General features: G+C 35.4%; 3 protein-coding genes across 3 annotated transcripts in view; all 3 read right to left on the reverse strand.

Annotated features, from left to right (window-relative positions):
• Positions 1 to 1,074: 1,074 nt before the first annotated feature.
• Positions 1,075 to 3,726, reverse strand: LOAG_08108 (Mob1/phocein family protein). Its single transcript, XM_003143640.2, has 7 exons — positions 3,038 to 3,726; positions 2,589 to 2,739; positions 2,423 to 2,516; positions 2,005 to 2,138; positions 1,750 to 1,865; positions 1,555 to 1,641; positions 1,075 to 1,448 (listed from the first exon to the last, which is right to left on the reverse strand). Exons 1-7 carry the CDS (start codon positions 3,086 to 3,088, stop codon positions 1,389 to 1,391), a joined length of 693 nt encoding a protein of 230 aa, XP_003143688.2. The 5' UTR covers positions 3,089 to 3,726; the 3' UTR covers positions 1,075 to 1,388.
• A 995-nt stretch (positions 3,727 to 4,721) lies between these two features.
• Positions 4,722 to 7,890, reverse strand: LOAG_08109 (ZIP Zinc transporter; the record flags this gene model as incomplete). The annotated part of the gene is made up of 9 exons (XM_003143641.2): positions 7,783 to 7,890; positions 7,216 to 7,390; positions 6,704 to 6,888; positions 6,273 to 6,374; positions 6,092 to 6,189; positions 5,766 to 5,855; positions 5,352 to 5,465; positions 5,043 to 5,212; positions 4,722 to 4,800 (listed from the first exon to the last, which is right to left on the reverse strand). The coding sequence occupies exons 1-9, from the start codon at positions 7,874 to 7,876 to the stop codon at positions 4,722 to 4,724; spliced, it is 1,107 nt and encodes a 368-aa protein (XP_003143689.1). The 5' UTR covers positions 7,877 to 7,890.
• A 3,874-nt stretch (positions 7,891 to 11,764) lies between these two features.
• The window catches only part of LOAG_17876 (phosphate transporter), a gene marked incomplete at both ends in the record, with an annotated part of 4,849 nt that continues 3,372 nt past the window's right edge, over positions 11,765 to 13,241 (reverse strand). The window contains 3 exons of the mRNA XM_020450538.1: positions 11,765 to 11,814; positions 12,114 to 12,219; positions 12,436 to 12,520. Of these exons, the coding sequence (XP_020305770.1) occupies positions 11,765 to 11,814; positions 12,114 to 12,219; positions 12,436 to 12,520 (241 nt within the window). The remainder of the gene's footprint in view (positions 11,815 to 12,113; positions 12,220 to 12,435; positions 12,521 to 13,241) is intronic.

Here is a 13,241-nt window from a genome sequence, read left to right on the forward strand (position 1 = left end):
AATATTGTACAAGAACAATATTACCTCCCGAATAAATCTGTATCACTGAGAAACGAGTTCAACAGAAAAACAATTTCCTAACATCATTTGCATTAATATCACCAAATCATTCAAAAATGAATTTCTGCCAAATGTTTAACAAACATCAAATCAAACTTTTTAATGTTCAAAAACAGACGTTTTATTAGCAGATTTTCAAAATTTATCAAATCAATTTATAATTCCACTTCTATAAACTTCCACAGAAATCCTTTGTTGGAAATAATGTAATTCATCGAAGTATGCACAGATAAAAATTCGTTGGAAATTAATTCGTCTATTTGCATTAAAAAATGGAGAAAAGGAAGTAGTCATAGAAAATACTTCAAACGATTGTAGAATTGTTTTTACTAAAAATAAAACAGTTTTAGCATTTTGATGGAGATCGATGAAGAACAGTTTTCCGACAATTATCGAATGATTGCTGTTGATCTTTAATATCTCGACCACAATTGGGTGTAATACAATAAACAAAATAAGCAACAAATTTTCAAGATTATTGAAAAAGAAGAGAGTTCACAAAGGTCCCTTATCAACTTGTTTGACGAAATTTGGTGTCAAAAATCTTTTCATCATGGAAGCGGCAACAAGCGTAGGAACCCAATTCCCATCTCTACAAACTAATTCTTCCTTAATTAACCAAATGCAAGATTCAGTTTTTTTAGACCTTTATGTATACTACCACTTAAATTCCAGAAAAAAGACCTAAAGTCTTTGATAAATGTTAACAACCCAATTACAATTGCCACTCACTTCAACGCTCAGTAATGTAAAAATGATTCAGTGCAATGAAATTATTCTAATCGGTTTGAAGTGGACGACTGACTCGCCTAGTGCAACAGATTCAACTTCATTCGAAAAGGGTAATGGATTGGAAATTGGCTCTCTTCACTAAACACAAAGCCTGTTGACCCGGGAAATAGACGGAATTTTCGTACTGTGGAGTCTTACGTTTTCGATTTATCAAATGTATGAACTAACACCACTGTATTATTGGTGGAGTCATTGGTAGCATTTCAATTGTAATACACAAATTTTCGCACAGGAACAAATTAATTTATGCATTCAACGCTGAAAACTTTGTACAAATGCAAGAGTTATTTTTAGAAAAGGATAAGAATTTAAATCAACTAGTAGGATTGTCGCCATGTATATGATAATGTAGATGGGCTGAAACATCAGCCCCTCATCTATTATCTTTTACAAGTTTCGTGGCAATAATCCAATGAAATATTTCTTATACAAGATATTTATCAGAGTAGGACAGAATGAAAGTGTTCAGTAGCGGATACTGGCAGGCAGAGGGACAACAAACAGCTTGCAAGATTCATCCTGACCATAGCAACATTTCATTCAACACGGATTCGTCGGTTACCAGAATTGACAATCAACCGCTCTGTCATCTCCTTCTGAAAAATTCGTCCCACATGTGCAAAAATCATATAGAACCTCAAAAATTAATGTTGACATAATTTGACCCGTTCTGTAATGGCATATAAGGAAAAAAAAACTTGCCAGCGCATCCAGCTCACGCGATGAAACCATCTGATGTTCAGTGATAAAATAGTAAAAATGTTTATATAAAGTGTTTGCGTGAGGTTCCTAAAATAATAGCTTAAATCACCATCTTTTAGAATATCATAATCATCCAACCACTATCAAACGTTTATATTGTAAATTATTTCTAGTCATTGCTGAGTAGAAACTTACAGCTCCCAATTGTGATAATCGATCGAAGTGATGTATATAAATATGGACAAAGACTCGGAACAATCTTGTCAATATCTTTTTACACGTTTGCCGGAAGTCTCGTGGGAACGGGACCTCTGTAAAATGCAAATCGTTTGAGTTACAATCATCACCCAAAACTAAGACCGTGTTGGTTGAAACCGAATTGAATTATATTCGTCCAAATTCTACAATCTTTAGATTAAATCGATGCTTCTTACCAAAAAAAGTTAGTACCCGTATTAGAAGGAAAGATAGCTTCATTATTTATCCGTATCTCAATCCAGTCCATCAAAAGAAATATGTATTCAGGAGCAGGTAATCTTGTTGGTTTTTTATAGCTGACACCGTCCTGCCAAAGATATTCATACCTACGAAGTAAAGAATTATAATTTTAGTTTCGAGGGAAAAAATGAAGGAAATTACAATACGAATCCACTATTTAATTTTATCGCCATCCTGACATATCATAACGTCAACTCTTGCAACGTTTCATTCTCAAACTTCAAGGGTATTGTGCACGACTCAAAAATTTTAAACTATAACATTACCGTGACTTCTTTCTGATATTACTGACTGCTGACACAGATACAAAAGCTGATTTTTAATCCTCGACCTCTAAAATCTTCTAACACGGAAGCAAAAATTAACTTGCCGAGGTCCACCACTCATTGTGGGGCAAGATTTTGCAGTACAAACGTCTGATATTATGCCATATAGAAGATTTATTCGATTGAAGAAGTCCACTGCTGCAACTTATCCACACCATCAATTAAAGTTCGCTGTGACCATAATGCTCAATTATGAAGGACCAAACTTACTGTGGACAGCTAACCAGTCTTCAAAGTTTTCGTCAGGTGGCAATCGAACAGCTGCTTTCAAATCTAAACCCGAATGCAGTGTAGCCTGAGCTTGCTTATGCAGATTATATCGTAACGTTCCAACTGGAAATTTTTTTTTCGGTCGAAATGTCTGCAAATTTACCAAAAAATAGTGAGTAAACAAAGTTTCCTCAAAACAAGTTCGGAAGACTATGAATACACAGGAACTGAGTCCACCGCAGCTGATACGCTGTTTATTTTCCAGTATAACTCATGACCTTTTCAATCGATACTCTAATAAAAACATATTTCGTCAGTGACCATTCTTTTTCTGAGAAACTGCCTGATCCGAAACATCCAACACAAAAATAGACACAATTACTTTACGAACATGCCGTAGAAGTTATTTCGCTTGAACGCAATTCATGAAAATCTTTGAATAAACCAACCTTATCCTTGTTCATCTGCAAAAAATCCAGGAAACTAGCCATAGTTATCATAAAACCGTGTTGCTCCCTGTTTTGTCACCAATTCCAGCAAAAATTCATAAATTTAATCTAGGAAAAGAAATACGTGAAAGTATGTATGTATTCTTAGAAATGATTCGCCTGCGAACTTATCCTCAGTGTTAATGTAGTAAATTAACAAAAAAGAGGAAAAGAACAAAAAACAAAACTTTTTTCTGCTGAAAATTCCGCAATATAGGAAAGTACGTATGACTGCATTCGTATATACCCACGCGAAAGTTCCGACAAAAAAGATTTACCCTTAATTATGCTGTTCGACCAGATTTTCGAGAATAAGCTTACAGCTAAAGCACCTAATTTCTCTGGCTACCTCGCGTCACTGCTTTACCTTAACAGTAACTGACTCAAAAGCCTTAACCTCATCCCACCAGGACAACAGCACATCACCGATGACAACACAGGTTCTACTAACGCAGTACAGTTTTGAATAGGAAGTTCAAAGAAAAGTAATACTTCTTTTAAGGAGATTTCCAAAATATACAGATATCCATTAAGTAGTGTGATAAGTACATTCTTGTTTAATACGTTTTAATTCCAGAAAATCCTTAACTCGGGCTATTTATCAACATGATAAGTTAGTTCAAGATCCAAAATCTTCAATTTCCTGCAACCACAACGATACGAATTGAAGCAGCAAAAAAGGGAAATGATCGACGTCTCGTTTCGGTTCGGTTTCATATGAATGTGAATATATGTGATGGCAATTGACAAACTCGTCTTATTCTCATACCGCGGTATTCTGTTCCAACCATCTTTTTTCAGTCCTTATCTATCTCTCCATTTCTTCCACCACATTATTCTCCCGCCTATTCCTATGAAAGTGAAACTGATATCTATTCACCTCCCTCGATTCTTGCAACTCTCCGTACCACTCAAAAATGACAAACCCTTCACCTGTTCCGCACCCTTTTAAACCCCACCGCTACTCACTATGCCTGTTCACCCGACCTGAACTTGACGATTGAATTCATTTTAACGAGGAGCGTAATGCAAATCGTGAACCACCAGTTTTTGTTCCGGCTTGGTGGGTAACGTCTAGAGTGTGTTCTCAGATTCTAGAACAGGCTTTATATAGGGATAAGTTTCCTGCGCTTCGGAATGCGTCACCTAAATTCGTGGATATGTGCTGTGCATTCTCAAGACGATTCATCCCTTATTTGACTAAGTAGAAGATGAAGCGTGATATGATGTCTTCGCATGTCTGACGAACCATCATCATCAGTGATAGGAGGTCCTCTTTGCACTACGTTTCTATCCAAAGAAATCTACTTGCAAACATCTTTGACTGTAATAACCTTCCTACCCACCGGCTGACCTTATCTCACTTTGCTTTGCATTGAATCATCTGTAATTCATGTCAGGGAGACTGAGCGATATTAGTTTATTGTATTAAAATAAAACCAATTATTACAAGATTAGATAATGAAATGCAAGACCATTAATGCAGTGTTAGCTGGAGAAAATAATAATCATATGTTTATCACTGGCAAAATCTTAAGGCTTTTTAGTGCAACTAGTCAAGTGAAACTGTCTACAAGCACAACATCCATTGCAAAAAATGTTTTAACCAATTATGCTGGTTAATGCCCAAGGCTTCTGAACGATTCTAGTCGAAATGGAATTGATTCAGCACACCCATCAATGTAATACCAATCAAAAAACACATCCACTGTAAAATATTTTGCCTGAAATTGGGCCAAATAATTGTATGACTGAATAATGAAGCATGTCCTACAGGCATTAATGAGTAATCACCGAATTCGTTGAATAAAGCTATTCATACAATCGCTAATTGTCCAAAATATCAATTTTTTTTAGAGTCTAAAGTGGTTGCATATTAACATCTATATCTAGTCGAAGCTATCATTCGAAAAAAAAAGCACAAGGTAGACTGTTTCTTTGGTCGATAGTAATAACAGATTAGCACCTTAAATCAGTCTCCTTCATTAGCTCGGGTAGTATTTGGACGAGAGCAATATTGATAAAACCACCGGCAGTAAATGGCAAAATGTTCTGAGATGGTCCATTTATCGCACATTCGGTATGCAAAAATAAAGCTGTGCATGCTCCTAGAGCACCACCAACTGCGGTCAACAACTGCAACAACCAATGGAATCAGTCATAATTTTGGAATTGACTAACAATACGACTTTTTTCACGTCTTCATTACACGATAGTTTCTTGAAGGATCTCACATATCTTCAAAATAGTCAAGGCGTACATGAATATGACTAACCTGGGCTTTAACCGCAGACCATCTGTTGAAATTGGCGCGAAGTAAGATGGCAAAATCGCTAATTTCATGGGGTAACTCATGGATAACTATTGAGAATGCCGTCAACAAACCAAGCTGCAGACAGTTATCTTCAGTTTTATAAATCTATTTGTAACAGTTTGTTTAACATATAGAAGAGTAATTCCGCCACCGCACAAATCAACTTAATTAATATTAAAAAAGCAATAAAGTACAGCAAAGTATTAGTAATATTGGTTAATAAATATTATAGCACTCCCAGGTTGAAGCAAAATATCAAATTTTATATATCTTCGCCACTCCTATCAAATGAACTCGTTTTATAGACGAATGTTAATGTTTCTCGCAAAATTTGTAGAAAAAAAAAGTTATGAAACGAAGAACTTCAACGGTAACCTTCGTGTCCATTAGAAATGAGCCACCAACGGCTAACCCGTGAGTGAAATTGTCCATAAAATTGGCGACAAGATTTAATATGGCGCACATCTGCAAAGATATGAGATACCTTCATTTAGATTTTTTTTTAAACTTTAACACAAAAACCATCTCCTTGAGCTACTATTCGCTTTTGGAGACAAAAACTGAAAACCGTAGTTTTCTAAAATAGTCCTATCTGTAAGGGGTTATGATCATGGTGCAATTCATTGTCATACTTCATCGATAATTTTTGAATTTTTGCTAGAATAAATGCTGCTGAAGACATAGTTAATTAAAGAACTTACTCTGCGTTGGCTAGATTCATTTGTTGAACAGAGCTTCTCCAGCATGAAGCAAAACAAAACACCTGCTGTGGTCCAGACACCTGCTGTCAACCTATCCGCTGTAATACAAAAATTATATTGTCACTTATTTGCATCACTGTAATGTATTGCCAGAAATTACATATTCAGAAGTAAACAAAACCTTGAGTATCTGCCCAAACAGTTGGAAGTAAATGGAGGAACACATCACCAATCAGACTTCCAACAGCAAAACTCAACAGCAAATGTAAGCTTCGGCGACCATCTGAAACATACATTCCGCAAAACAGAAATGTTGTGAGGATATCATGCACAAATGAATTTTCAGTACAATTCAGCATGATCTTTTCTCAGCTTGTATGAATCAGTAATTCAGAGAATGTTCATTTGTCTTGGGTTTGAGAGTTCGAGATTTGCATGTTTAGAAAAAATTTATTTCCATTTTTCCACACACACACACACACGCACGCACACACACACACACACACACATACGCACACACACACACACACACACGCACACACACATAGACATACACATACACAAATACCTAAAAAGTGGTAAACATATATTTTCAACGTAAAAGAAACTTACAGTTTGACTGTAAAAATTCCGTGAAATCATGTGGTAAAACAAAGGCAGGAACAACGCCGCATGCAATAATGCAAATGCAAGCAAGCATTATCCACAGATAGGTATCCCATGAAACCACTTCCTTACCATCTTTTTTGGCTATTTGTTGGAAAAGTTCCTTTTCCTCTTGCAGTTCTTCTGCATACCTATGAATTTAGTTAGAAATATTAAATTATACAAAAAGTATTGAAAGTAAAGATTCTTGTCTTCAACTAAGAACCATTGCTAGGCTAAGTTCATGCTATTGGAACTATTAATTTACGTTGATAATGACTCAATGTTGAACAAGTAGATGGAAAGAAATACTGCAATAATGCAATAAAAGTGCGCATGCAATAAGAAATACAATTAATTAATCACTAACTAACGTCTCCTTCTAGGAATAATGTGACTTTCGAAAGCTTGACTAAAAGCTTCTACAAAGCTTTTACTAGCGATATCGTATTGCCATTCTTGACATTGGAAACTATTACTTTTGTTCCAACCGTCTGGGAAAAGCAACGATACGCCCATCCGGATCAATTAATGTGTCCGGTGGTATGTTATTGCGGGTGTTTAGACTTTCACCAGTTTTTTCGAGAGTAGTAAGAAACATTTTTGGCAATACATCATTATCGCCAAGGTCGGGTGCCGGTAGTTGATCTAGCTCTGAAAGACAAATACTGAAAAGGATTTTCTGAATTAATCGATTAAATATCATCTTCAACTTATTTGAAATATCATCTTTAACTTATCTGATAAAACTTTTAATCGTTGATGCATTGGTATTGTCTATTTACAGTAACCGATAATTAGTAAACATCATTTGGACTCTACCATTAAAACCAGATCAGCAATACCGGAATGGGTAGAAAGAGCCATTATTTTTGCTTGAAACATTTCATCTTCAGGAATAGAAAATGTTGAGCATGGAAAGGGGTGAACAGTTTGCTAATAAAATGACTTTCTAAATGTAGAGTTTTATCTGAACACTGTATCAGATGTGTATATTAATCCTCAATTATGAAAGTAATGAACCAAAAAACGAAGAAATTGATTACGTTGTTCGAGAAGTACTTGTTGAGCACTGATAGGAATAGGACACAATAGAAGAGCAATGGATAATAATAGCAGTAGAACTGGTCGATTTGCCATAACCAAATGGATCTATAGATTTTAATTTTATTTTAATTCTTTTACCCTACCGCATGCAATTAACCATTTTTGTACGTAACTCGAAGAACTTCATTCATGCACAATGTGGCGCAATTGTCTTTATAACAGGTATTTCATGCTATCCAACGACTTTCTGGATCTAGCAAAATAACAACAAGGAACTGGGATAGATATATTATGTGGCCAAGGAACAGTATGGATGACAAAGGAATAAGGATCAGTGGCTGTAACATAATGTAAAATCTTATGCCTGGAAAATCTTTTCCAACAGAAAGTAATAGCCTCGTATATATCAGGAGATTCGGTGAATTACGTAAAGTGAAAGAGGAAAGAGTTGGGAAGAATTCTACGGAGCATGGAATGGAATGATGATTACGTGAACTGAAAACCAAGAGGTTAGCATGATGCAAGACTTTTAGAGATTATCAGGATTACAAAGAGTGGTGACTAAGAATAAGAAACGGGATGAGAGAAGGGATTATAGGTTATTTACATTTTCATGTGAAGAACAGTACTAGGAAGGAGATTTCTTTGCAGGGGATCGATTCCATTCCAGATTAGAAACAAGTTTTTCGAAGGAATTGAACCAGGATGCTCGTATCAACAACAAATTGCAGTCAGTACCTTCATTTCCTTTAAACTTAAATCTAAATGGAAAAGGTGAAATTTACTGCTGTCCACTCAACAATGCATCAATTTCGGTACACTTATTGTATTCATTTTGCATTCATGCATGCATGAATTAAACGTGGATATAGGTGTGTTTGTGTGTTGCACATTCTGTTGCAGTCCGAATCAAACACATTTGGAAGATCCCAAACCAGCATTTAATCATCTGGGAGTGATATATCTTCTATAACATTCTGATTCTAATCTTTAAATTGAATTAAAGATTAGTTAGGGATGTATTATGCTGTCTACAGTAACGGTGTCCAAAATAAAGATAAAGGTAAGTGTTAAACTAACATAAATAATTGGCGCAAAATACAGAAATATCTCTGTCATTCCAAGATGGACAAGACTGAAGGGAGCGTGCTGAAACAGATCAGACTACAGTACTCTCCTTCGATCAAATTTCCAGTAGTTAGCTAATCTTAGTAAAATCGATATATTATAGTATAGTGTTGGATTCAGTTTTTCTACCGTTTCTGATGGTCCAACTAGTTTGCCTAGCGAGTATTCTTTAAACACAACGAAAACAGAATGGATTATCAGAAGTAGAAGGAGGTAACAAGCACTTTTATATGATAGAAATCCGGATATTTGAAATAGGATCAAGAGGAAAAAAGAGAAAAAAAAACAGTGTAAAGCACATTTTAATATTAACACCTTAAAAATAACTCATCAACTCCCTGAACCTGTCATAAATACTGAAGCGCTATCGGTATAAGTGCATTTGGTATGAAGTCTCTCTGTCAATTATGGAAACAGCAAGCATTCGCACTCAACCACTGGAATAACAGAATAGCATTACTAACTTCTTTCTAATTTGTTCATTCGTCTCCTTTTCATGTCATCGTCTTCTCATTCTTTTACAAAACGATTATTACGAACGACAATTTTTTTCAAATTTGACAAAAATACTTTTGAAACGACAAATTTTTCTTCTCAATAGGTTTCCTCACTGATGTACTAAATAATCTTACCGGACAAATCATTCAGCGAAATTTTCATTACTAGGAAACTTTAGAAATCAATTTCATTTTTTCATTATAGCAGAGAACAAGTGTCATAGCAATATTTAATATCTTTGATTCTGTAAAGAATGTTGTAAACCAAGCTTACTGCCAGTATTAGAAAATAAAAAAATTGTCATACGCGGTTCGACGAGAAGCACTGCTACACCGTTTGACCCTATTAATCTACTACTGACTGAGGTTACCTGAACTTACCTGGAATAAATAGTTCAGTTAAGAGTAGAACTGGAAAAGCTGTTAAGAAGTTGTACGACGCAATCTTGCGAAATTTTCAACAGATCTTTCAGAAGTTATGTACATAGTTACTCAGAAATCCTTCAAATCCGTCTAAAATTCGGTGCCTCAATACTTCTCAGTATTAACAAATCCTTCTAGTGGAAATTTTAGTATTACTGATTTTGCAAGGTTTTTTTCCGTCGGATCCATTCTTATTTAGTTAGTAGAAACAAAGAAAGCCATCAGGAATCAGTTAAACTTTGGGAATGGATTAATTTTGCTCATCCCTCTTTTTCAGCTTCTTATTAATTAATTGTTATCGAGGGCAACCTAAGATAGCTGTCTAGTGTACCGTGTATCACGTACGCTGCATCGATGTGAAAAAAAAAAAATAGATGAAGCGAAGTGATGCAGGTCAATGGCTGATATACAGGAAAAAGGTGAAGTGGAGTAGAACAGGGGGACGCGGTTGAACGGGATGTAAAAGAAAAAGAAGATCGGATAAGAAGGACAGCTGAGATGGAGAAGGAAGATAAGCTGACTTCATATGATGACGACAAGAGGTGTACGAAATACAAACGGGAGAGAGGATGTGAAATGTTGTAATGTGAAGAGGTGCATAGAACAGGCTGTGGTTTCCAATCGAGGGACACAAGAAATAGGAAAGAGAGAAGTCGAAGGAAAATGGGAGCATAACACCCCCGCTACTTTATGTTTAAAATGGTACGAAATTTTGAAATTTCGGTATAGTTGCTCACATCAATAAACAAGTATTAACGCACTATGATAATGACAACAAGAAGTGGCAAATGGGTCGATCACTTTTACTATCCTTATTCAGCTGGATAAGTTGTAGCAACTTGCTAACTTGAACAATCAATGTGGAATTTATTTGGCTTAAGGATTGATAATCAAATTCCTATAATGTTTTCTACAGCTGCATATTGAGCATACTAAAGATAAGAAAATGGAATAGAAGGAGCTAATCATTTATGAGGAAATGATAGATGTTATGTCTCAGGATGAAAAGCGTAAAAACGTCACCCTATACTGCAACATTTTTACACGAATAAAAAGAGAGAGAGAGAGAGAGAGAGAAACATCAAAAGCTATCTAAAAATTAGAATAAGAACTGAAAATTGTATACTTGATTTAACAACGTCTCTCACCCTTTTTTTGCATTAACTTTACCCTACATAACAAATATGCAATAAGGAAAGATCAAATGGATTACGGATCAAATAAGGAAAGCATAATGTAGAACAAAAAGTACGAATACTACCAGAAACAATCAACCTTTATTTCCCGCTTTACGCAGCATATTCCCCCTCCTCCCCGCCTATCTCTCCTATTCTTATTTGGTAGCACGCCCAGCCAACACGATTGCAAAGGTCGAGTTTGCCAAGATCATTATAGATATCAATGGGACCTTTAGAGATCGTAATATTGAGTCGGGATTTTTCAAAGAGGACTAGTTAATACATTTCCTCTGAGCTCTGCCCGAAACTGTGGCAGATCACATTTTACGATATACCCACTTCGGAACTTTGGTTCACTCTCGTTAACCGGGTTACCTCACTGTATTTCCAAACTGTTGTTACCTGGTTTTTGTATAAGCGATACTGTGGGTACGTTTTTCATAAGTTTTGGACATTTGATCTAAACTACTGAAATACACTGAAGTTTTTCTCTTACTTCTTCTGCATTCTTGCCGTTAAACAAGAAGGTTCCTAGTAGTTTTAATTTTCCAACAAAATGTCATCAGCCCAATCGTCCTAAGAAAACCTTTATTTACAATACTTTTACAAGTGAACGAACAATGATTTTATGTGAGAGCAAAGTGCAGATGAACTTATGAAAAATGTTCATTTGCATACAACAACAAAAACTACCCTAAACAGCCACAAATCAAAAACAGGTGAATGAGCAAATAATGATAATACACTGATGGTCATCAAAGAACAATCGAACGCGCCAAGAGCATTACCAGTGCACTGAGAACACCTGCAACAGACCATATCCTAACCTTAGTAAAAATAAACTTTTTTAGTATCCTTAAAAAGATATTAACCAGCCGTAGGATTGAAGTAAATTGTTATCCAGCTGAGTGTACGCTTCCTTCGGAAGGCAGATGTCCTTCCGTATCTGACATGCAATTGTGCCAGTCATGCGATGTAGCCCATTTAATAATTAGACCTAACTATTGCTGCGATTCCACTAAAAACTACCGTTATTTTATGGAATTTAAGAAAAAATGAAATTAATCTGAGGAGAGAAATAGAAATAAAAATAAAGACTATTACCCGTAACAGGCAAAGTAACAAGCCAGGACAACGATATGTTCCGAAAAGTAGACCATTTCACAGAGCCTCTTGCCTGTACCACACCTACTGCTACCACACTGCCAACCTGAATGTTACAAAGGTTTATCAAAATGATTCGCGCAACCTAAAAAGTTGCAATTGAAGGCTTTGATTGACTTTAACACAAAAATGTTTTTGTCGAAGTGATAAGAAGTGGCATCACAGCACTACATGCTTACTATCTTAGGCTATATGTTTGTGAAATGGATTTATAATTGGAAGATTACGAAGGACGGTTGCGACAAAAAATAAATGAAAAAACCTTGCACTGTGTGGAGCTTATTGGAAGACCAAATTTGCTTGAAGCTAATACTGTTACAGCAGCACCAAATTCGATTGCAAAACCACTGAAATCGAAATTTTAATTGGAGATTTTAAAAGAATGAAGTCGAACCAATGAAACATTTGGATTTCACAAGAAAAAATACGGAAATTTGAGAAATGCAATGTTGATGAGTGGTATTGACAATATTTGATCAATAAAAGAGTTCTCTCACCCTACCTTGGCGGTGTAATTTTGGTGAGATTCTCACCAACCGTATAGATAACCCGATGTCCCAATACCCAAAGACCAACGCACATACCACCGGCACCGTAAAGCAGAAGCCAAACAGGTGTTGTAGATCTTTGCATCGCCGAATTCTCCTTGTAAATGGCATACAGTGACACGAGCGGGGCAATTGCGTTGCTAAACATTAAATTTCCTAAATGAAACCACAACAGCTGGGTATTTTGTAAACTCTGACCAATTACTAATTATTATTATTATTATTATTATTATTATTATTATTATTATTATTATTATTATTATTATTATTATTATTATTATTGCTACTATTATTATTATTGTTGTTATTATTATTGTTATTATTATTATTATCACTGTCTTTATTGTTATTATTACCATTATTATTATTGATTATTGATTACTGATTTTAAACCATTGCTCAATTTTCATCTCCATTTTAATTCCCTAACATTTATCAAAATCATAAAATCAGAATTTGAATCCTTTAATGGCTCCAACTGTGTATGTCAAGAAAATTGTTATTTCATTGGTCTGAAGCA

Source organism: Loa loa (genome assembly GCF_000183805.2).
Source record: "Loa loa unplaced genomic scaffold supercont3.143, whole genome shotgun sequence".
In the NCBI taxonomy this organism is placed as follows: Eukaryota; Metazoa; Nematoda; class Chromadorea; order Rhabditida; family Onchocercidae; genus Loa; species Loa loa.

What these genes read in the sequence shown, in the direction of transcription:
- LOAG_08108 (XM_003143640.2), bottom strand. Translation starts at nt 3,088, where the DNA reads ATGATAACTATGGCTAGTTTCCTGGATTTTTTGCAGATGAACAAGGAT. An exon ending in AGACTGGTTAGCTGTCCACA is followed by an intron (nt 2,517 to 2,588) that starts GTAAGTTTGGTC and finishes GATAAGTTGCAG; the next exon opens with CAGTGGACTTCTTCAATCGA. An exon ending in ACAATGAGTGGTGGACCTCG is followed by an intron (nt 2,139 to 2,422) that starts GCAAGTTAATTT and finishes TTTACTTCGTAG; the next exon opens with GTATGAATATCTTTGGCAGG.